The sequence below is a fragment of the Apaloderma vittatum genome, unplaced genomic scaffold (genome assembly GCF_000703405.1).
Source record: "Apaloderma vittatum isolate BGI_N311 unplaced genomic scaffold, ASM70340v1 scaffold2664, whole genome shotgun sequence".
Taxonomy (NCBI): domain Eukaryota; kingdom Metazoa; phylum Chordata; class Aves; order Trogoniformes; family Trogonidae; genus Apaloderma; species Apaloderma vittatum.
In genome coordinates this window covers 785-24635 of record NW_009713043.1, presented here as the reverse complement: position 1 = coordinate 24635, position 23851 = coordinate 785, and the positions used below count along the sequence as shown (strand labels likewise).

The following is a 23851-nucleotide window of genomic DNA, read 5'->3' as shown; positions in this document are numbered from 1 at the left end:
GAGCAGCTGCTGCGGGTTAGGGCTGGGCCGGCCACTAACACGGACGGACGCTCTCTAAAGGAATCCCTGTCTTCTCAGCCGAGCTCTCTGTTCCTCCGTGCACCATGCCCAAAGCTCCCCAGGCCGCCTCACACAGCAGACTGCAGAAGGCCAACACGTCCCAGCCAGTTTTCTCAGGAGTTTAACCAGGCTTTCCTGGCTGAGGTGAGGAACAAGACATGGACCCTCAGCAAAGAAAGGCAATATCAGAGTGTAACAGCCCTGGGAATGAATCCACTTCTCTTGGGCCTCTGTCTGTTCCTTCTGCAATAATAAGCGATACCGACAAAGCCCAAAACCACCAGAATTAAGTTCCTTTCCAGACTCCTTTCCATCAAATCTTGGCGTTAGTGACCACCGCCAGCAGCTCCTGTCCCCTGTCCCTCTGAAGCTCACTGCTACACGTGGCCAAGCAGCCCGGTGCCAACAGGACAGACAAAACAGGGAGCCAGCCCAGGCTAAGAAATTGCTTAAATCCCATTTTCCACCAGAAATTTCCTTTAGTGAGAAAACAAACAGGATGCAAGAGACTGGCTAAGCTGGTGCCAACCCGTGGCGAGGCACAAGAGAAACCAGGAGAGCGACAGCAGAGCCAGCAAGGGCAGACCCCAGCACAGATTTCGGCACAAACCAGGCTTGCCAGCATTTCTTTCACTGGAGCTTTCTCCAGTCTCCAGAGGGTCAGGCTGGAGCACTAGAGCCTGCTGTGCCCCAGAGCCGTGCCACGTGCACTGCTCATCTTCGGCACCACAGGTCACAGCAGCCATGAGAGACAAGAGGAGAGGGACGACCTTGCGCCAGGTGGGCAGCAGCCACCCGCCCAGACTCATCCAGGGCTCGGTTCCCCCGTCCGCGCCTTTACTGAGAGCTGAACATTACGTACTTGCAGTCCAATTCAGTGCAAAAACTACAAGGAAATAAGGAGGAGGAAAAAAAACCTCACCTAAAGATCTTTCAGTTTCTTCCTAATGTGTTGTGATCGGGACTGGCTTGTCCTTCAGGGTAACTTGAACCATCCCTGCCGCAGGGTTGGGCTGCTGTGTGCTCTCAGCACAGACACGAGGAGGGTAAGAGTTCTGTGGGGACATGTCCCCCTCTCCAGCTCAGCCTTGTCTCACACACCCATGCTGCGCTTACGCAGAAGCTCTCAGCTCCCCCCTGCACAGACTCAAGGAAAGCACCCGCTGCTCACAGGATTTGGGTTTAAAAGACGGGAAAAGAGGGAAAGACGGTCCTTCGGCTTTCCAGGGCCTCCTCACGCAGCCCAGGGGACGGTGGCGATGCCCACGGTGAGGGCAGGTACCCTGCTGCTCTCCAGCCCCTCGCATCTGCTTGGTGAGGACGGGACCTCATCCAGGTGCTGCGGGGTGAGAGGAAGGCTGCTGCGCACATCCAAACCTGACTGCCGAGAGGGGACAAGCTTGTCACCCTCTGTGGCACAGGTCTGGGAGGAGGTGTGGCAGGGTGCAAGCCCAGGAAGAAGTCGTCACAGGATAGAACCTCCATACATCACACTCTTGGCCTCTGGCTATGGTGGAACTGTTTACTACAAGACACAGCAGGTTGGGATACTGGGGCCAGCAACGCCGCACATGGAGAGCCCTTGGTTGCAGGATCCCAGCTGGGGATAGGGCTCACAGCCTCGGGGATCCTCATTCCGGCCACAAAACAGCTCTTCCCTGTCCCAAAGCCGAGGGCACACCCCCAGGAGGGCCAAGATCCCACTGAGGCGGTGACTTTAGTGTGGAAATTCCCACAGTATCTAGTGAGGAAACCAGCCCTGTCACGCTGGAAACGCTGGCCGGCGTGGTGCTCATCAGCCATGCTCAGCTTCTAAAGCAGGAAGACAGAGCATTGTAAAGCAGATTATACTGATTTGCTTTCGCACAGTGCAGCGAGCGGCAGAAACAGGAAACATCACAATGGTCTTCAGTGTACCGGAGATGTCTCAATTGTTATACTCAGCAATACGCCTGTTCCTATTAATGTGCCATTCAGTTATTTAGGAGACCAACAGAAAATCCCTGCCAAAAAGAAATGGACATCTTTTCGCTTGTTCCACCCACCTTCAAAGCAACCCTGCCCAAACCAGGAGGGTGAACTGCCTGAAAATCCACTGCCCTGGATTCCCAGCGTATGGGGGGGTGGCTCAGCGCTGCAGAGACAAACATCCCCTTCGGAGAGGCTCGTTAAGCTATTCCAGATGTGATCCAGCCAAGTTATTACGGCAACAAGGAAATAAGTGGCAGAAAACCACTCATGAAATCCAGCCGCTCCGCCTGAAGTTAGGAGGCACATTCCTGCGCCAAGCTCTAAAGAGACCTCTGTACGTGGAGCCAGGACCAGCGCCGGGGAAACCAACTTCTTTGAGGAGGACAAGAGCAGGGTTGTTCAACAGCCTCCGGGAGCAGCCAGGGGCAGCATGAGTGGACGCTGACGAGCAAGCACTTCAGCGAGGAACAAGTTCTTTTGTCTGTTTCTTAGAAATAAGGGGTGCTGAGAACAAACTCATCAACCCCAGGGAAACCACAATGACTTTGCTAAATGGACCACGCCATGGTGGTCTCCCTCACTGCATTTCTGCCCCTGTCAAATAGGTTCAGCAAATTAATCTGGGAGCAGAAAGACTGTTGGAGAAGGGAAACAACTGACAGGCCGCCTGTGGTGTCTGGCACAGCACTGCAGATCCCGGGCACTGAGGCTCACGACGACGTGGAGCACGTGGGGAGACACAGCTCATCTACAGAGCTCACAGCTCAGCTGCGGAAAGTCACAGGAAGCAGCAAAATCCATCCAGAAAATGATCCCTTTGGAGAAGCAGCCCTGACATGGATTAATCCCTTTTGGCCAGGGCCATGGGACTGGATAAAGATGTCAGCTCATACAGCTATGGAGTAAGTCAGGTCAGAAGGGGCACCCAGATCAGGGCGCTCAGGGTCATGCCCGGTTGAGTCCTGAACACCTCCAGGAATGGAGGTCCCACAGCCTCTCAGGGAAACTTAATATTTGACCAACCTTACCACAGAAAAGTCTTTTCTTATATCTAATCACGTTTTCCCACATGGGGTCCCAGTCTGGCCACACCCACTGCCTGGGCTTGAGGAGGAGACGGGCACCAGCCCCAGGCTGACTGCGCACAGAACAAGCCCGTACCCAACAAGTGACTGCGCCAGAGAAGGAACAAGGTGGGACTGGGCCTGGGGCCAAGAAGTGGCTCCACCATAGCAAATAGGATGTGGTAGAGCAACTTGTTCGTTCCTCTCTGGATCCCGAGTAGCTAAAAGGTCATCATTTACACAGAATCTGCATTTCAACTTGAAACAACTGATTTCAAGTCATCCTCCTGCCCTAAAAGCCCCCCCTGAGCCCTCAGCGGGACATGAATGCTCAGCCAAGGTGACGAGAGCCCACGGCCTCCTACCAAGGCCTGGGTTTGCTCTTTCCTCACCAACAAGGTGTGCATGGTGGGGGGGATGCCAACGCAAGGGAAAACCGTGGGCGGCCGAAGGGAGAAGTAGCAAAGTAAAGGTCAGTAGGGCTCAGTCAGCCTCCCTTGGAGACAACCTCTGAGCTCTCTCGAGGCATCACGGGGGAAACCTCAAGACTTCACTTCCATTTCTGAGCTTCGGCAAGCCACCGCCGTAAGCAGTGTGACAGCAGGTGAGAGGAACAGCCCAGCACAGCCAGAGCCTGGGGAATGCCAGCCTGAAATCCCCCAGAGACACACCCAAAAAGCCCTGCAAAGCGGTCCTGCCTGAGTGCCCCGAGGCGCCCCAGGAGATGGAGCTCACAGCAACTGGGTTAATGCAGGGATGAGAAGGGGGATGCTGGCTCTGCACCCCATGGAAGGGTGATGGCAGCACCAGTGGGAGGGTACAGCTACATACTGGAAACAGTGGGACAGTGCGATGCTATCCTGCTGCTGGCCAGAAACCTTTATAGCTAGCAACCCAGAAAATGCCCCAAATGCCTCCAACTGCCGCTGCAGACACTCACCCTCCTGAAGCTTGACACTCTGTAGGTAGAGAGGGTTCCTCAGCACGTTGCAGCGTCCAGGCTCGTCCTCCTTGGTGAAGAGCAGCAGGTCGGAGTAGACAAAGAGGGTCACCTGGAAGCACAAGAGCAGCAAAGAAGAAGCTATAAGGAATTCATCTCTTGGCACCAAGACAGTGTCCTGGAAAAGTCCTTTACCCTGGGGAGACACATCAGCCATGACAGAGAGCTCAGGCACCCCCTTCCCTGTGGGGCTGATTGCTGCTACACCCCACCGGGTGCTCCCAGCAACCTTTGTACAAGTCTCCCCCAGGGTGGCAGCCACCTACTTGTGGAGTCCCACGACAAGAGGGATAAACCTGCCCAACAGTTTAACGCCAGGCAAACACACCCTCTCTGCTCCCTCCTGTCACTTCCCATTTACATAAGTCATAAATCAGAGGAGCAGGAGGAGGGAATAAGTTGCCGATTAATCCCAGCACGCTGCAGGGGTTGCAACCTAAAAGCAAACGTGATCTCCCTGAACACACTCACGAAGGAACTTCTTGCTCTCCTCAGACTTTGCATGCCCCATTTTCACTCCCTTTGAGAAAACAACATTTTGGCTTTGACACCATAAGAGCAGTTGCAAGGAACAAACTTGACACCTTTAAACCACACTGGTGTGGTTTAAAAGCAAACACTGAAGCGAGTGTCTGCCCAGCTCTGTGCTTGAGCAGTGACTCAAGCGTCTGAAAAGCTGGGAGCTACTCCAGACCAGGAGTAAGTACTCACAACTCGAAAGTCTGATTTTGTTCTGCTTCTGGTTCTTGCCTGAGGTCCCCAGCTCAGCTCAGTGCGGATTAGTGTGATTGTTAAAATAAGAAGAATGAGCTTCTCCACTTGTATGGGAGGATCCTCGACCCAGAAGCCTATTGGGTGAGAGGAGCCTGGTGCGGTCACCACGCCAGCAGCCAAGGGCTGAGCCTGTCCTGCTCTCCTGCAGAAGCCAAGGGCACAAAGCAAAACTTTGAAGACACCAGGAAGCAGCTGCAATATGCCAGAGGGCATGTGGGATGCTGGACCGTCAGCATGCTGCCAACCAGGCACCACACTCATAGAATCACAGAATTTTGGGGTTGGAAGGGACCTCTAGAGATCACCCAGTGCCATCCCCTGCCAGTGCAGGATCCCCCAGGGCAGCCCCACAGGAACGTGTCCAGGCGGGTTGGAAAGTCTCCAGAGCAGGAGACTCCACACCCTCTCTGGGCAGCCTGGGCCAGGGCTCCGGCACCCGCACAGCCAACAAGTTTCTCCTCAGGTTGAGGTGGAACTTCCCATGTTCTAGCTTTTATACCCTTTATTCTTTGTCCTATTACTGGGTACCACCAAAAAGAGACTGGTTCCTTCTTCTTAACACCCACTCCTCAGATATTTATATACATTAATAAGATCCCCTCTCAGCCCCAGGTCTCTCGGTCTCTCTTCCCAGCAGAGATGTTCAGTCCCTTGATCCCCCTCGTAGCTCTCCCTTGGACTCTCTCCAGTAGGTCCCTGTCTCTCCTGAACTGGGGAGCCCCAAACTGGACACAGGATTCCAGGTGAGGTCTCACCAGGGCAGAGCAGAGGGGCAGGAGAACCTCCCTAGCCCTGTTGGACACACTTTTCTTGATGCCCCCCAGGATCCCGTTGGCCCTCTTGGCCACAAGGGCACGGTGCTGTCCCAGGGACAACTTTACTGTCCACTAGGACTCCGAGGTCTTTTTCCACAGGGCTGTTTTCCAGCAGGACAACCCTAACCTATCCTGGTGACTGCTGTTATTCCTCCCCAGATGCAGGACTCTACGCTTGTCCTTACCAAACTCCACGAGGTGAAGCACAGGACACTGCATGGAGCTGCTTTTAACCTCCCTTGGGATGCTCCCCAAAACCTCCTGCAGCAAAGGGAAAGCTGCTTTGCAACGCCAAGAGACAGCAACGAAGGGTTTGTGGTCTTCTAGCAACCCCAAAAGCAGCAAAAATCCAGCACCCCAGGGGCTTACTGGGAGGTGGCACCGCTACCCCCACCATGTCACCCTTTGAAAGGTGACTTTGCTCTGGACAGGGACTGAGTCAGTGTTTACGGGGACGCAATGCTGGTACAGTTCGTCTCGTGCCCAGCGGCTGACAGACACACACCAGGAGGGGAACAAGCCAGGGAACAGTTTATCACATGGTGGTGACTCTCAGCAGCCGGGTCCAAACCCAAAAATCAAGCTCTTGCCATGAGATTTCTCCTCGCCCTGCAAATTCATTTCTGTGGGATTCTTAATAAGCCCCAGGCTACCGGCATAGATTTAATTGACAAAGAAACCAGGGAGTGCCTGTTTTTCTCTGTATTATCTGGAAAATCCCTTCCTCTGCTCTCGACACACTGTTGGCCTAGTGCCCATATTCACCCTCTGCATTACTTCTGACCTTATTAATAATACAAGGAATAACAAAGCACAAACTACACCATAAACTTTCTACCATGTCCACCTAGTTCCCAAATATAACTTTTCTGGGACATATCTGGTGCCATCCCAGGTCCCACACCCTCAAAGAGATGTTCAGGGATTTTGAGAAGGGCAGCTCAGCAAACCGAAGGAGATAAAAGCCTGATCAGCAAGCGATCATGCTGGTGTCAGAGGAAAGAAGATGAAGACCTAATACACACAGAAGTTTAAGGGGCAAAAAAATAAAAAGATCAGAAAAATCATCAGGAAAAAAAATAATCACTTCACAACTGAGCAGATTTAAACAGGGAACCATGGAAATAGACTGAAAGTTTTCACAGGGAATATTGTGCTTTTAGGGGGAGATGGGTCTGACTGAACTCAGGATGTAGGGAACATAAAAGCAGCCCATGAGTGTCATGTAAGAGCATCTCGATTAGATGCTACTTCCAGGAAGACATTTGGATTTTAGGGCAGCTCCGCACAAATGGGTGTACAGATACCTCCCTGTTCCCCCAGGTTTGGGGGGAAGAAAACAAGAGTGTCTGTCCTACCCACACAGCCTGAGCCCGCCTAGAAGACCCCAGCACCACAAGGCGCAGGGCTCGCAGAGGTGGGAGCAGAACGGGCTCTGCAGGGCAGAGCACTCACCCCCCTGCAGAGCTGAGCACGGGAAACTCAAATCACAGATGGCCTTAAGGCAGCAGCCAGCAGGTATAAGAGGGGAGGGTGTGAGTGAGTAATCCGGAGCTGTGTCTGGGGTTGCCATCACACCAATGACAAGTTCAAATACGTCTCTAACAGCCCTTTGCAAACAGAGCTGGTAACCACCATGAAAAAATGACAGGGCTCGTGAAAGCAAAAGATCAAACAAAACAAAAAACCCAACCCCACAGTGCCAGAATTCATCCAGGTCAGACGCAGAACCCACCAGAGCCGCTCGCTGGAGAGTCAAGACTATCTTTGTGTATTGCCCAGAACTAATTTCCTTCCCCAAAATCAGAACTGAAACAACTGGCATGGTGACAGGACTCCTCTGAAGACAGAGACAGGCACCCCTGTGCTATTACTGGAGGGATCGAGGCCACGTGGCAGTTGTCACACAGATCCTCTAGGGGGATTTGAAATATGGTAACAAACATACTGTGAAAAGCTGCCTAGAAATTAAGCCTTGTGGCCAAGGCACCTTCACATTCAAGCTTAAGCACAGTTAACTCTCCTCCTAACCCCATCCTCTTCTGCTCGCCTGTGCAGAGAGAGCCACTGCCACGGGGGTTACGGCAGGAGTTTGCACGTCACAGCTGCAGCAGGACATGGGCAGAGACAGGGGCAAACCCTGCCCGCTCGTCCCAGCGCTCGGCAGGAGAGGCTGGAGCTGGTGGACGCTTCCTGAGACATTGTCCTCCCTCTCTCTCTAGCAAGAGCCTCAGAGCTGCACCCAGCGAAACGGAGGGAGCCGAGGAAGCAGAGCGAAGCAGATGAGGGTCTTTCATGAAAAAGCTTCCAGATGCCAAAGGGGAACGCAGTGCCAGTCGCCTGCATCGTTGGTCAGAGAACACTGCCAGCAGCTGGCTAGAAAAATCCTATAATCCCTGGTGGGGAGCACTTAAGACAGGTATCAGCCCCTAAGACTGAGCCACACACGTTTTCTATTTACCAGTACTGGATTCTTCTCCAGAAGAACTGGGTGCAACTCCAAAGAGAAACTTCGGTGATACCCGTATGAGAGTTATATCTGCAAAGTCCATGTGAGTTCGTTCCATTGAGCTAAATGGGTGAATCATTCTTAATATTCCTCAATTTTTTTCAGGTCTTGATTTATCCTTGTAGCCTTCTCATCCAAATTCTCAGCACCCTCTACAAAGTAGACATCACTGCTGGACTCAACAGACCAAGAAGGAAGCAGCTCCCCGCACACAGGGTGATATCACCCAGGCACCTCCATCCAGTGCTGCCCTCAATCTGCTTCAACGTTGCAGCTTTCTTGGCTACAGCTCTGCACTGGCAATTACTCAGTTTTCTCGGAGACCAGACCAACAGAAGAACACGAATAAAAGTAATCCAGTTACCACAGCTCCATATGGCATCTCAGTGAGCTGAACCCAGGTCTAAACAGAGAAAGAGTCAAGGCTTTGCAGGCGGGGTGGGTGCACATCCACCCACTTTGGAGATGGGCATGAATTTCCCACGTCAGGGAAACCTGATCACCTTTCAGCAGAAGGAATTTATATACTCAGAAAGGTGTTTATACGCTCAGCTAGACTTTGCCAAAGATATAATGCTGTGCTTGTCCAAAGGAGACCCATGGTGAAGGCTCCAGCTGTCAACCTTGAACCTCATCTTGGCTTTGCAAATCAAATATTTTTCTACCATGAACATCAGGAGAGAGTAGGCACCCTCCCCACCTCCAGGGGTCATGCACCTACCCTCAAACACTAGCACAAGCAGTGGCCGTGCCAAGGGGGAAACTGTGTAAAAAATGAGGTAGAGAAGGATATGAAGAGGCAGTAAAGAAGGGACAGAGTACGTGGGACTAGTGAGGTGGAGGGAGGCGATAAGTGCAGGTTTCTGATATTCTCACCCGAATGAAAGTGTCTGAAAAAGGCTGGAAACAAGATTTTGAAACACCTGTGGGGTTTTGGTCAACCCTCTGTGTTGGTCAAACCCAGCTGAAACGGGGAGCTGGCAACCCCATTCCCAGGCCAGGAGTGCTGGGAACTCGCAGCGCAGCGCTGGCGATGAGAAAGAGAAGCCTCTGGCTCTGCAGAGAAGAGCATAAAACCTGGGCATGAGGCTCCATGTCCTCCAGCTCCTGGCAGAGCTGGGGGCTTTCAGAGTTCGAGGGAGGACCATTGCAGACCCTGCTGGGACGGCAGCAAAGAGAACCGAGAAGAGGGTTAGCCTGGCCCACGCTGTGAAGGTACCTCGAGGCTTTGGAAAGTTGCCTCCAGGTACGTTACGGACGGACCAACAAGGACAAAGCTCGTGTTCGACAGCTTGCGGACGACTGCTTGCGCCGCGTGGGTTCCTCTGGCACTCCCAAAGGCTGGAGGGATTTCAGAAGACCATAAAAGCGGGAATTGCAACAAAGTCTAGACAGGATGTGATTAAGGCCTGAATAAGGATTGCTCCAAAGGTAAAGGTCAGGGAAAGGACAGATGCTGGCAAGCCTCCAGAGAGATAGGTTGAGTCCTTCAGGAGATGGGAGAGAGCTTGCTCAGGCACAAGGATGCGGTGCCTGATGCAGAAACTACCAAGATTCTGGGGTTTTCGAAAAAGTAAATGACACAGGACCTCCATCTCCAGCCCCTACACCTGGGCCCTCCTCTCTCGAGCCACTCAGTCAAAGCAGAACAACATACAGAAAACAGTCCTGCAAACCAGTAGCAGCGGTCTGGTTTGAGAGAGGCTGGATGGGAGGAGCAGTGGGAAAATGGAAAACCACATGGAGCAAGGAAGAAAGGACCAATGGGAAACACAGCAGCCTCTGTCCAGGCAGCGGAGAAGGCTGGAAAGGGAGTGAGCTCAAGTGCAGCAAACAGAGAAGTCAGAGCCCTTCTGCATCAGGGGAAACCCCACCGTGTCCAGATCTTTTTACACCTTGCTGGCTTCAGAAGTTTAGGTTCTCTTCTCTCACAGCCCATCAGGATCTCTCTTTCGCTGAAGAAAAGGAGTCTCTGGCTTTCCAGAGAGACTTGCACTTATTCCTTGAAGCTCTGCAAAGCCTGCTGTGACCCTGCGACACACCGCAGACGCAGGAAAGCCCTTCCCCAGAGACACGGCTGGTGTCCCAGTGTTGGTACCTACAACTGTCAGCTCCCAGCAAGACGGGGCTCAGCACCATGTCAGGGTTCCCACCATGGGAAGGACTCCTGCCTTCCAAAGCAGATGCTGCCACACGCTTGTTCCCGTTCACTGCTTCTATTTTTTCACTCCGCTTAGTCACAGCCTCCTGCCTTGCCCCTCTGCGAGGCTCACACAGACATCAAGGCCTCAAGGCACCATCATTCTCAAACACTGTCTCACGTTCTTGGCCAGCGTACAGCATCCTGCCCTTTCCTGGCAGCAGCTCCAACTGGGAAATCCTCTTCCAGGCTCACGCTCACCCTTAGGGCCTCGTAAGCAAACAGAGCCCTTGCTCTGAGACATCCTCCTCCTGATCCTGCCCAGAGCTGGCTCCCTGAAACAGCCAGCGTGACCACTGGAACACAGAGCAGCACATCTCCTCCAGAGGAGCTTGTCCTGAGGCTCTCCATTGTCTAAATATCATTGAATCATTCAGGTTGGAAAAGACCCTTGGGATCATCAAGTCCAACCACTAACCCCGCTTTACAAAGCTCAGCCCTAAACCCTATTTCCCAGCCCCACATCTAAAGGACCTTTAAACACCTCCAGGGATGGCACCTCAACCACCTCCCTGGGCAGCCTGTGCCAGTGTCTGACTACTCTTGCTGTGGAAATTCTTTCCTACTGTCCAGTGTAACCCTCCCCTGGTGCAGTTTGAAGCCATTCCCTCTTGTTCTGTCCCTAATCACCTGTGAGAAGAGACCAGCCCCAACCTCTCCACACCATCCTTTCAGGCAGCTGCAGAGAGTGATGAGGTCTTCCCTCAGCCTCCTCTTCTTCAAACTCAACAGCCCCAGATCCTTCAATTGCTCTTCATAAGATTTACTCTCTGGGCCCTTCCCCAGCTCCATTGCCCTCCTCTGCACTCGCTCCAGCACCTCGAGATCTCTCTTGTATTGAGGTGCCCAAACACACACACATGCTCCTCTCGAGGCTGCAAACACCGTTACCCATAATTGTTCCACACTTGGCTGCTACTACAGACCTCTGAGCCCGACCTGAAAGCAAGCAACCCCAAACCACCCAGGAGGAGTGCCCTGACTTGGGGCTGGTCACCAGATTCCCAAGCAGCACCGCTGTGCCACCCAGCCATGCGCACACCTGATTTTCATTCCTGCAGATGCCCAGAAGATGCTGAGCAGCAAGGAACAACAGGGCAGGCAGAGGAAAAGTCTGATTTACAATTCGTGCCAGGCTTCCTAACCCATCATGCAATTTTTCATGCACTTTGGCAGAAACAAAAGCAATAGTGATTCGAGTCAACACATGGGATGAACTACACGTTGAAAACCAAAACAAGTGAGGAGTCACTTAACACAATCTTGTGCTGTTTTGTGCAGGCCAGTGACACGACGTGTCTCTGGGATTCTGCTGCCAGTCACCCAGAAGGTGTTACCCAGAAATTAAGATTAATTAAGTACAAATTCCTTTATGGCTCTGTGACAATGACTCTAACTAAATTCAAAACAATTATTCTGTAGAGCAGCGAGATTCTCTGAAAATGCCCCAAAGGAAACAGGGGTTTCCTCCAGCCCTGGCAAGCAACGCAAGTGGGTTCTTCCAGCTGCTGCTTCCTCTGCCCCAAATTGCAGGGCTCTGCACACTTTAGAGCTGGATGCAAGGGAAGCCAGCAGCAAATATCATCAACATGTCCAAACTCCCCCAGTTTGAATGTGAAAAGCTGTGCCATACACAGGTTCAGCACATAGCCAAAGCTCAGTCTTTTCCCCAGATTTTTAACAGCTCTGCAATAACACCGCAGGAAAGCAGCTGAATTCAAAAAAATAAAAGGGAAGAATTTGGACATGACTTGTGATCTGTTTCAGGAACTGAATTTCTGAAAAACCCCCGTAACAAGTTTTCCATCTAGTTCTCTAACCTGGCACAAAATATTCTTAAACTCCCTCCGAGTCTTGCTGGTGGAATCAACCGCTGGGCTGTGACTGGCATTTGCTGTGCAGTTTCTTCTTTACGAGCATGAAGGAAGACAAGAAAAAGGGTTGGTTTCTAGCAGAGAGGAGTTTTAGTACTTGGCTCATCCATGACAAACTGACTACAAGGTTTTCCAACTACCATACTAACATAAGAACTGCATGATAAAGCATTTTCCTTCTCAATCTACTACAGGACACTGCAGAAGAGCACGTTTAGAAAGCTCAGGCAGCACAGAGACTCTTACCTGGATAGTCCTGCTTCTGCTCTCGTGAAGAAGCAGCTCCTCTGACAGAAGCAGAGTTCGGGCTGGGTTGCAAAGGTCTAGGGGCTACATTTGAAAGGGAAAAAGAAAAAAAAAGAAAGAAACAGTCAAACCTTCCACTGGAAGTGTGGTTTGTCAGAAAAACTTTCCGCCCACCAAACCCACTTCATCTTCACTTTAAGCTGTAAGTCATTCAGGAAGAAGTCACCCCGCTCTGTGCTCGGGAGGCCAGCCAGCCAGCCGTCCAGCTGCGTGGCAAGCAGAAAGCCCAGTGCTTAACACCTACGCCAGACCCATCTATAAAAAGATAATCAGCCGCTTGCCTCTTCGTACGTGAACAGTTCCGCACAGCCTGGGCTTATGGGCGCTTTTTAGCAGGAAACACAACCACAACGGTGGCACCTTAGGTTCTCACGTCCCTCAGATGAGAGTATTTGCTACACAATTTTATAAATTACTCTTGCAGTAAGCTCAAGTGACTTCAAGGCTGCCCTTCTTAACTCACACCACGCTGCATTTCCAGTCAGCACCTTCTCTGTTTAACACTGGAGAAAAACCGGACAGGTTCAGCCATCCCAGCTGCAGAACAAACCCTGCAAAACCAGCCCAGGACGATGCTCCTGAGCAGAACAGCCGGCAGCAAGGGCACGTGCTCAGGGGCCTCCTGGTATGAGATGGCACGAAGCATAAAAAACAGTTCCTGAGTGACAGAAACACCCCAGACTCAATCCAGGACACAAGACTTGTGAGTAAAAAGGCAGAAGCGCCTGTTGCAATCCCCCAAAAGGTAAAATGTGCACACAGCCAGGGCTGGTGAACTCACTGGTGCTAAGGCAAACATACCCCCCAGTGCCATCACAGAGGACAGAGGTGAGCGTGAGCCTGCCCCCCAGCTAAACTAAAAAACCTTTGTTTGCCACACTATAATGAACAGCACAAGGAACCCACAGGAAGAAGCCACAGTGATCTTCAATCACATGGAGTTGGTTGCTGAAGCCCAGAAGCTGCGATATCTTTTCCTGATTCAAGCAAGCACCTGAAGGACCAGATTTAAAAGCTGAAAAGGGAATATCTCCAACAAAGAATCACTTGGCAGGACACAAATCCCTTTGACAAAGTACCCAGCACTGTGCTGAGCACAGCCAGCTCCAGAGGAGAGAGCTGAGGATGACAGGGGATCCATGCACCCATGGTATATACTGCTGGGAAACAAATCCTCTTTTCATGACACCCTGGACCCAACCTACAGCCACAAGCTCTGGCACAACCTGCCGGGCTGGGCACGGATCCGTGACACCCCGCTTCCAGCCACGCTTACCTGCACGAAAACGGGGAACACCAGCACCTTGGGAGCCAGCGTGACGTAGGTGCCGTAGCTGGAGTGCGGGATGTGTGGCCTCACGATGGTGCAGTTCTGGTAGTTCCCGCAGCCCTTCATTGTCTGCACAGTCTTCATCAGCCTGGATTTTCTCCCAGAGCCCATGTGCGATTTCCCTTTACATGCATTTCCTGCACCGACAGAGGAAACAGAAAGAAGCACAGAATCAGAAGAAAGCTCCTGCAGAGCCGCTGCGCGCTGCCAGCTTGGTTCCTGCTGGAGCAGGGCACACAAAGCCTAAGGGGAATAACTGGAGCCGACGTTTGTCACTCTGCTATCAAAGTTTCCCAGGGATTCATGAAATAGCAGCACTGACTTCATTTTTCCTAATGTCCCTTGACATTTCTGCTCAGTCAAGAGCTACTTACCTGCTGGACCAAAGACTTAACTGGATCATACGAGCAGCATTGACACATCTACGTACGTACAAATGAAAACCCAAGTCACAGCCAGCTCAGCTGCAGGCCAGCACATCTGCCTCTTGCACCATTTCTGAATACAGTAGTCTGGAGGAAGAGCCATGGTACTATTGTACCTTAAGCAGTACTCTTATATGAAATAAGAAACACAGAACACCACCAAACATGACTTTAAGTGGTCATTCTTGAGTCACAGCAGCACCATCAGGGAATACCTGCCTGCACCACTGAACTATGACCCCTCCCTTTCTGGAAAGGTGAAAACCATCTGTGACTAGCTTGGGGTAAGAGGGGGAAGGGAAACACTGGAAATTTAAACCGCGGGACATTTTTATCCATCTAAGTCCTGCCTGCTCTGGATTCTGGGTAAGGGAGTTTGCAAAGCGCAGGAATCTCATGTCATGGGGCGCTGGGTTAATCACAGTTTTTAGAAGACACCAAGATTGAAGATGTCAGAGAAAGGCACAGATGTGATAAACACATTCATGCACACGGGATCAATCCATGCCTTTCCAAATCACTCCCAGGGATGTGACGGTTACTCAGACATGGGGGTGTATTTACAAAAGGATGACCTCATTTTGCATGAGACTGGCACCACATCATCCCCTGTCTTTCAGCATTACATTTCAGTGCTGGAAAAGTCTGAGCAGCCTGACTGGGTTTTTTTGCTCTGCCCCTCTTCATGGCAGAAAGCTGTTATCCTCACTGAAAGGAGGGATTACACAGAGGCTTTCCTTTGGAGCCTCCTGTCTCAGCAGCTCGAGCAGAGCTGTGACTTTTCCCAACAAGTCAACATCGGCTGCTGCAGCCAGTCTGCATTGCTGGAGGCCAGGAGACATCAGGTGGTTTGTCACACCAGTACCAGAATCTCTGCTGTAATTGATAATCCTGTGATTAAAAGCATTATTGATAATTATCAACCATTATCATTGTTCCCTGCTAGCTGCCACGTGGGTGAGGTCTTCCTTCCCTGCTGCCAGGCAATTGCTGCTGTGTAGGATTTCTAAACCCCCTCCGCTAGACCGGGAGGAAAGAGGTGAGAAATCCTGTAAGAAAATCGCAGAACGCATTGGGTCAGAAGGCAACGGATACGTCCAGCAAGCTCCCAGCAGCATTTTGTCTCACGAGCACACGCACAGGACATGGGACACTCCAAGGATGCTTTGCCTGACTAGAATCTACCATTTTCTCAGCACCAGCAACGCAGGCTGCAGGGAGCCGGTGCAGGTACAACCAGCTGCGAGCTATGAGATGGTTTGGTGGAGGATCTGTCGGAGGCAGCAGCTTTCCGTGTCCTCCTCCCCAGATCCATCACATGGAGCCGAGGTGAGACCAACACACAGGACCAGAACCAGAAAGGAGCTGCCACCCACTGGGCTGCTCCGCTCTCAGGTGTGCTGGGACTGCACGGCTGCCAAGCGAGGAGCTACTGGGAAATACTTCCCATTAGTGACATTAATCCCTTAGGTCCAAGGGTGCCGGCATTCTCTGGGGAGCCCAGCACACAGTTTTGACCATCCCTAATGTCCTCAGGCCCACAGGGCACATCTCTCCTGCCACACACAAATTCCCACCGCCGCAGCAGCAGCACCACCTACCACACTGTGGAGAGAAGATGGGAGGAGTCCGTGTTCTCCAGGAGCCCTTAACCCCAGACCACGTCCTGCTGGCTACCAACCACCAGTGCTTTGTCGTAAAACTCCCAGGCAACAACTCCAACGGGAATCAAACGTGTCTCTAACCAAAAATTCATGTCTTCTTCAAAAGAAGCTCCACTGAAAAATCAAAGTATTTCCCTCCTCGCTCTCCCTCCTGGAGATGATGAAGCAAGGCAGTTTGGGTCCAGCAGGCACTGGATTTTAACATACCCAAGGTAGAAGCTGGAGCATTAGCCCAAGATCCTCCCTGACAGCGATCTCTCAGGAACACGTATGAGCAAACCCTCCTGCAGCTCCCTGCGAAAGGGGCGTCCCCAGCCCAGACCCCTCCGGCATCCCTCCTCCTTCCCACCCCGGGAGTTTCTGTTCCCACCCCAGCAGCTTTCTGCACGGTGCCTCCTGTCTTTGCACCGTAACCGATACCAACAACCTTCCCAGGCAGAAATGAGCCAAAACACTTCTGATCGTGGCTCAGACCAGATAAGGCCTTGTCCAAAGCAAATATACAAACCTACCCAACATTACATATTCCATTAAGCATTAGGAAATAGTGCATTTACTTTTAGATAAACGCCAGTAGAGCCAGACCATGCTCTGTTGGCAACCCAGACCTGCTGTTTACTGCTCGCTTTACCAGCCTGCCTTTGCGGGGAAGGGGGGTGGCCCTCGTGACCTAAAAGGTTGTTTCCACCTCTAACTGCAATAATCCTGACATATTCTCTTTTTCCTTTTTCATGGTTGCTTTGCCAGATAAAATCAAAGCACGAGAAAGCTCAACATGGGACAGATACAATATGTCTGGGCTGTTCAGGATCTGCTTTTCCTCTTATCCCTAAATCACCTCATTTTATCGGAGGAATTCATCACCTTGCACGAGTCCTGTTTCCTGCACGCTGGCACAGAAACACACGGAGCCTGCCTGAAGTGTCAGCTCCTGGCACTGTGTAACTGGTGGCCAGATCCACACCGTCACACTCAATCACTGCTCAGGTTAACTAATGCATTCTTCCCTCTGAAGACTTAACACTGAATAAACTGAAAACAATTATAAATTTTGCTATGGGAAGAAGCCCAAGTCTTTCAAATTCCACCCTGCTGCAAGAACAAGTCCCCATGGTCCAGCTCGTCTTTTCACAGGATCCACAAACAGCAGGAAAGAGTTGCAATTAGCCACGGTACAGAACATCCCCTGCAGTTGAGCTGTAGAAAATTCCGGCTGCGGAGCTCCAGGGCTTGGAGCATCCAAGGCTCAGGCCCACGTGGTTTCCTCTTGCTTCCCGGCAGCCCCACACTTTGGCCTTTGCCAGCCCCACACTTTGCCTTCTACGGACACTGTCCCACCTGTTCTACGGACACTGCCCCACCTGTACAGGCAGCACAAAATTTTCTAGCTGGAAATTGTGCTGGAGCGAGTGCAGAGGAGGGCAATGGAGCTGGGGAAGGGCCCAGAGAATAAATCTTATGAAGAGCAATTGAAGGATCTGGGGCTGTTTAGGTTGAAGAAGAGGAGGCTGAGGGGAGACCTCATCACTCTGCAACTGCCTGAAAGGATGGTGTGGAGAGGTTGGGGCTGGTCTCTTCTCACAGGTAATTAGTGACAGAACAAGAGGGAATGGCTGCAGACTGCAACAGGGGAGGGTTACACTGGACAGTAGGACAGAATTTCCACAGCAAGAGTAGTCAGACACTGGCACAGGCTGCCCAGGGAGGTAGTTGAGTCGCCATCCCTGGAGATGTTTAAAGGTCATTTAGATGTGGTGTTGGGGAATAGGGTTTAGGGGTGAGCTTTGTAAAGCGGGGTTAGTGGTTGGACTCAATGACTCCAAGGTCTTTTTCAACCTGAACGACTCTATGATCTCTGCGGTGGTGAGGGACTGAGTTAAAGACACTCCTGCAAGATCAGGCCTAGGAGGTCAGCTCTGCTACGGACACACAGCTCCTAAGGGCATCCTAACAGACCAGGGTGACAGCGTGGCCTCCCAAAGCTCCCAAATCAGCAACAAGTGTTCCTATGTGGACCTCGACTTGTGCAGTGCCCAGCCCCTCATCCACTCTTCCTGCAAGCCCAACCATATCCAGTTCTCAAAAAGACCCCAGCACACCTGTTGCAGAAAATGAGTTTATGCTTCAAAGTCTTTTTAAGGAGAGCTGGTCAACAAGAAATAACGAGTTTAAGCTAGAACATGGGAAGTTTCACCTCAACATGAGGAGAAACTTCTTTCCTGTGCGGGTGCCGGAGCCCTGGCCCAGGCTGCCCAGAGAGGGTGCGGAGTCTCCTTGGGACCTACTCCCTTCATCATCCTCGTAGCTCTCCCTGAGTCCAACGGAGAGCTACGAGGATGATGAATGGACTTGAACACCTCTTCTCAGTGGTGCCCAGCAATAGAACAAGCAATAATGGGTTTCAGTTAGAACATGTGAAGTTCCACCTCAACCTGAGGAGAAACTTCTTTGCTGTGCGGGTGCTGGAGCCCTGGCCCAGGCTGCCCAGAGAGGGTGTGGAGTCTCCTGCTCTGGAGACTTTCCAACCCGCCTGGACGCGTTCCTGTGGGGCTGCCCTGGGGGATCCTGCTCTGGCAGGGGGTCCCTTCCAACTCCCAACATTCTATGATTCTATCAAAGTCCCTGCCACCACCCTCCCTTCAGCCGCGCTTTGAGCTCCCAGAGACCTTCTCACCACGAGGCTCACCCCATCACACTAGGAGCTGTTTTCTCCTCTGGGCTTGGGGGCAGCACTCTTCCTTTTATGTTTGATGCAAAGAGTAAGGAAGATTATACTGCCCAAAAGCCCCAGGCTTCTGCGACTGTCCTCGAAACATGAGGGACTCCACTGCAGCATTGCAGGACTAAGGGCAACGATTCAACAGTGCTGGAAAGACCACAGATAGTTCTGTAAGGCCCCCGGTGCAGTGTTGTCAGCGCATCGACAACTTACCCACAGTGGTGGTGTTCTCTTGATAGACAGGCCTCAGCAGCTGTAAGACACAACCCAGAAAGGACACAGTCACCTGTACGTTTTAGCACGCCAAATGCAGAAAAGCCAAAGCACGCCAAAGAGGTGAAAATCAGTTTTGCCCTAGTGCCGGCAGAAAACAATGACTTGCACTGTGGTCTGGTCTGCGCAGTGGAAACACTTCCTATGTCCTCATCCCTTGAGTAAGATAGATCGTCAAGTCATTCACCCTGGCTCTACAGTCCTAGTAGTAAATGTTTTATGAAATTAGTGAAAGCTCCACTAAGAGACACAAGTCTGGCTTGTAAAAATGGCACGTGCTTCAGCAAACATTTAGAGATGATACTGAATAAGGATGAGGCACAGGCCAAGAGAGGATCGAGCAAGCCCAGTCGACAGTCACATGCAGTAACCGGAGAGCAGCCCTACCTGGCTTCCCGGGTTCAGAGGGGCTAAGATGATGTAGTTCTGGTCCGCAGCAGAGGGGACCCGGGACAGGGGTGGCATGGTGTTCTGGCTCCGTTTGCCGATCTCCGTGTACCTCTCCCAGCCGTTCAGCACCAGCCCATCGCTCCCATCGTACAGTACATGGCAGCTCCGGCGCTGCTCGGGCCGTGGGGGCACGGTGCTGTTCTTTTCCCGCTTGTTGGGTGGTGACTGGAGGTCATAGGCAGACTTGCAGGATGACCTGCGGATCATGCCTTCGTGTCCTGACTTGACCTGCGGGACGAGCCTCCACACCAGCAGGATGATCTCAGTGGGGCAGTTCCTGGGAGAGACGGCACAGGGCAACTCAGAGATGGAGCAGTGGGGAGTGAGGCACCTCATGGTCACAAGCCCTGCAGTCCTTCCTCCCTCTCGTGCCTCTGCCGCTGTCCTGCCCTCCCCAGCCCCATGCATCCTTTCTTCTTCCACTCCAGAGAGTCCTTTCTCAGTCTCATAGAATCATAAAATAGTTTTAGTTGGAAGAGACCTTCAAGATCATCAAGTCCAACCTTTGTTCTAGCCCTATCAACACCACTAATCCACATCCCTCAGCACAACATCTACCCATTTCTTTAACACCTCCAGGGATGGCGATTCAACCACCTCCCTAGGCAGGCTGTTCCAACACCTGACAACTCTCTCAGTAAAGAAATACTTCCTAATATTCAACCTGAGCCTCCTCTGGTGCAACTTAAGGCTATTTGCCTTGTCCTATCACTTGCCACTAGGGAGATGCAGGAGATGCTCTGAGGGATGTAGGAGTCTCCAGTATCCCTCAAAGCCTTCCCCTTCCTGTATCCACTCAAAGCTCCTGCTCCCTGCCCTGGGCTCCCTCAAGTCATCTCTCCCAGAGCCCTGCACTGATGTTTTAGGTTAATACTCACCGGATTTCGTGGGCCAGCTCCACACACTTCCAGTGCTCCACGGGCTGCTCGTTCAGCTGCAGCACTGTGTCGAGCTGCTGCAGACCGGCCTTTTCTGCTGGGCCACCTACGGAGAGAAGACACAAACGCCAGTCATCTGCTGAACAAAGAGCTGGTAGAACGAGGGGCGGGGAAGTCCCAGAGCTAGCGGACACCCATACAGCTTCATAGCTTGCACCACTCACTCCTCCAAATCCAGTGCATTTCCCCTCACAACCACATCTGAAAATGAAGCAGGACTAGCTGAGCCTGGACCTTCCCCTTCCAACACACACACGTGCACAGAGCACCTGGGACAAAGTCACAGCGTTGTGTGAATTTCCCATGTTTCAGTGTGCTGGGGAGAGCATCAGGGTACAACAGAGACACCATGTCCACCCTGCAGGTCCACACCAAAATTATCTAGTCAGGCAACTGAAGGGTCCCGGGCACCTGCTTCCCCCAGTGCCCCTGTTTGACACCCCCCCGGGTCGTTTCGTAGGTTTCCCAACAAGCCAGACAGCTCTTGGGTTGGAGAGGGAACAAAATCTCTGCAACACACTGCTAGAACAGTGACAACCCAGTGGCCTCTGATCTCATTAGAGGCAACAGAGAATTCATTAAGTGAACTTTCATGGAGGTAACCAGGGCCCTGCAAGGCAGAGGAGCTTCTGAATCACAACAAGCACAAAAGGAGCAGAGTCATTCACTCAAATCAAGTGGGATGCAAACGATCTCTTACCAGAGTCCACTGCCTGCACACGGACTGGGGAGTCGCAGCAGATTGTGAAGCCAAACCCATCGCTTCCTCGAGGGATTGTAATCTGAAGAGACACACCAGAGTCACCTCGTTAAGCTGGAAAGTAGCTGCAGCACGTGATCAGCAAGCATCCCCCCTTTCCCCAGACACTGCCCCACAGCCTTTGGAAACGCAGACACGTGGCATTTCTGGAAGTGGCGCAGAGCCCAGAGGAACAGGCACGGGGAATGCTGTCACTCAGTGAACCCCACGGACAATGAGGGTGGACAGGATGCTAAGAAGTAACGCAAAAATCGAGCCAAGGATCAACACAGAGGAACACTGCAAAAGCGAGCGTTCACTGAGCACACACGAGTCTCCACTTACGATTCTTATGGTATAAGGAAAGGTCTGACAAGCTGTTAGAAAGTAAAACCTGGCAGTCTGGCTCTGACACCGATTTCTAACACGGCTTCTCTAAGCAAGTCACTTAAAGATTTCATTTCCAGTTGGGCAATACAGAAAAAGCAGCACTCCTCTGCTCTGGGGGAAGCCGCAGGGATCGGCACGCTCCTGCCTGCGAAGTGTCTGTGCCGGAGCGGGCTCTGCGTGCATCACGCCGTGAGCCGCGGTGAGTGTGTTTTTTCTCACTGTGTTTGCAGAGGATGGATGCTATGTTGATTTAGGCTCGCTTCTCCTCCTGATTCAAGAAGCCTTGAGCTTATGAATAAAATGATATTTATTTTTTGATGCTGGCTTCCAGCGGCAGCTCAGCATGACAGTTCCTCTAAGTACCTGGTTATCCCCCAAGACATTTGTCAAGATTGTTGTTTTACTGACAGAGAAAAGAAAAAAATCCGACACCTGACCTGTATTATTTTGAGAACAAACAGTCTGAGAGAAGACAAATTAAGCAGAAGCTGCTAAGGAGGAGAACTGGTTTCTCACTCCTTTATTACAGGAGGGCAAACGTGGTAAACTTTCACTTCTCTGCACCTCATCCCTGCTTGATTGCTCAGCATAAAAACAGACTCCAAGAGAGAAACTGTCTTCCCCTGGCAGGATCAAAAAGTAGGTCCAGTCCCACCGAGTATTCTTCTCTCTGGGATTTATTGGATCCTCAAACAGGGGAGAACACTTCCTGAGGTTCTGCACCTTCAAAACAACCTCATGTTTCAGATATCAAGGGCAGGGGGATCCGAGTCCTGCAGAAGCGTCACCATCAGCACCTCGGGAGCCAGATCAGCATCTCTCCCACCACAGAGACTCCACGGCCACTTCCCAGACAAAAGCTTGGTCTCCCACCCCTCCTCCTCGAGCCGGCTGGCTCTCATCCACAGCCAAGATACCTTCCTGATGCCACCAAGAAGCAGCTTCTCACTGCTGATGGTTCGCTCTCCTCAGCTCCCACCGCCGTGGCCGTCACGGGGAGTTTAAAGTCCATTTTTGCCACTGTGCAAAAATGAACTATGAGCACCTGACATAGGCTGGAAGGTGGGTGGAAAGATGGTGAGAGACTCCAGCACCATGGAGGCTCACTGCACCCACAGCTTTGTCCAAAAATGCAGGAGAAATTGTCAAAATACAGAATCGAGGAGGTGCAAGACAGAAATCACAGTCAGTTGTCATTAACGCAAAGCAGAGCAGAATTCCTGCGTGAGGCAATCACTACAGCCCTGACGAGAAGGGGGCATTTTTGGTTAAGCTGGTTCTTTGTGCAATGCCCAGCACACACTGTGCCCCCCACCAGTGTTATCACGATGGGAAAGACCACCACAGAAGCGCAGAGAGAAGCTGAGACTCCCAAATCCAGACCATGGAGGGGAAAAATTACATGTGAAAGTGCAGGAGACTGGGACCTGCTCAAGCAAAACCAGCACCTGGCATCGCCCTCTGAGAGGGTCCAAGAGAACTTTCAGTTTGACACCCCCCGCACAGCAATCTACTTCTCACAGAGCGAGTTGCCGTTGGTTGTACCCAGCTTCAAGAAACACTTGACTCCCAAATACGTTCACATTAAAACGATTTTGAACAGAGGTCGCAGCAGCCTGTCAGAGACTGAGCTGCCTGCTGTGCCTACCTCTCCTGTAACAAGTGGTAAATTAAGACAACATCTCCCAGCTTAGCACCTTCACCATCAGCTACCCTGAAGTCACACAGTAAATACTCCCCCTCTATCCTCATTGCCACACTGCAGCAACAGGCAGAGATCAGCTGAAGACACCTATTGGAAAATACTTTCCTTATATTCCCAGTACTATCCTTCACTAGTGATAGCAAACAGCACACACACAAAGCCCACACTCGTCAACTTCACCAAGACTTGCAGCGACGCGCACACGCCTGCTGGCACACACTTCTTTTCTTCCCCCCGTGAGAGATACAGACCTGCCTGTATCTCCGCTCCGAGCACACCTTGCAGAGTCCATTGAAGCGGTTCATGGCTGGAAAACCCTAAACTCGCTGCTGGCCCATGAAAACGCAGTCCCTCGAAGCAGCCGTAATCCCCGATCTCCTCGTATCGCACGAGTGTGGAACAAACCACAGTCAAACTGGCATGACCGCCCATGGGAACCCAGCTCCAGAGAAGAATGGCAGGAAGCCACCTTTCACCTCCCCAGCCCCTGTCTGCGCTGTATGCCGCTTTACGATAAGCCAGAGGGCTTCCTGAGAACCCTAACTGACAAGGAAGAGAGAGAGTTTTATATTAAAATTCCTGTCAACTATTTAGTATTCCCTAGTCCCTGCTCTGTTGATGTGGCTTTTGTTCCCGCGGCATTCT

At 51.8% G+C, this 23851-nt stretch overlaps 1 protein-coding gene across 1 annotated transcript in view; it reads right to left on the bottom strand.

Moving 5' to 3' along the window:
* RGS3 (regulator of G-protein signaling 3) overlaps nt 1–23570 on the bottom strand; it is a gene marked incomplete at its 3' end in the record, with an annotated part of 37533 nt that extends 13963 nt beyond the window's left edge. The window contains exons 1-8 of the mRNA XM_009868194.1: nt 23458–23570; nt 21073–21154; nt 20313–20418; nt 19372–19711; nt 18925–18964; nt 13850–14040; nt 12514–12597; nt 4036–4147 (exon numbers count right to left, since the gene is read on the bottom strand). Of these exons, the coding sequence (XP_009866496.1) occupies nt 4036–4147; nt 12514–12597; nt 13850–14040; nt 18925–18964; nt 19372–19711; nt 20313–20418; nt 21073–21154; nt 23458–23511 (1009 nt within the window). The remainder of the gene's footprint in view (nt 1–4035; nt 4148–12513; nt 12598–13849; nt 14041–18924; nt 18965–19371; nt 19712–20312; nt 20419–21072; nt 21155–23457) is intronic.
* Between the last annotated feature and the right edge of the window lie 281 nt (nt 23571–23851).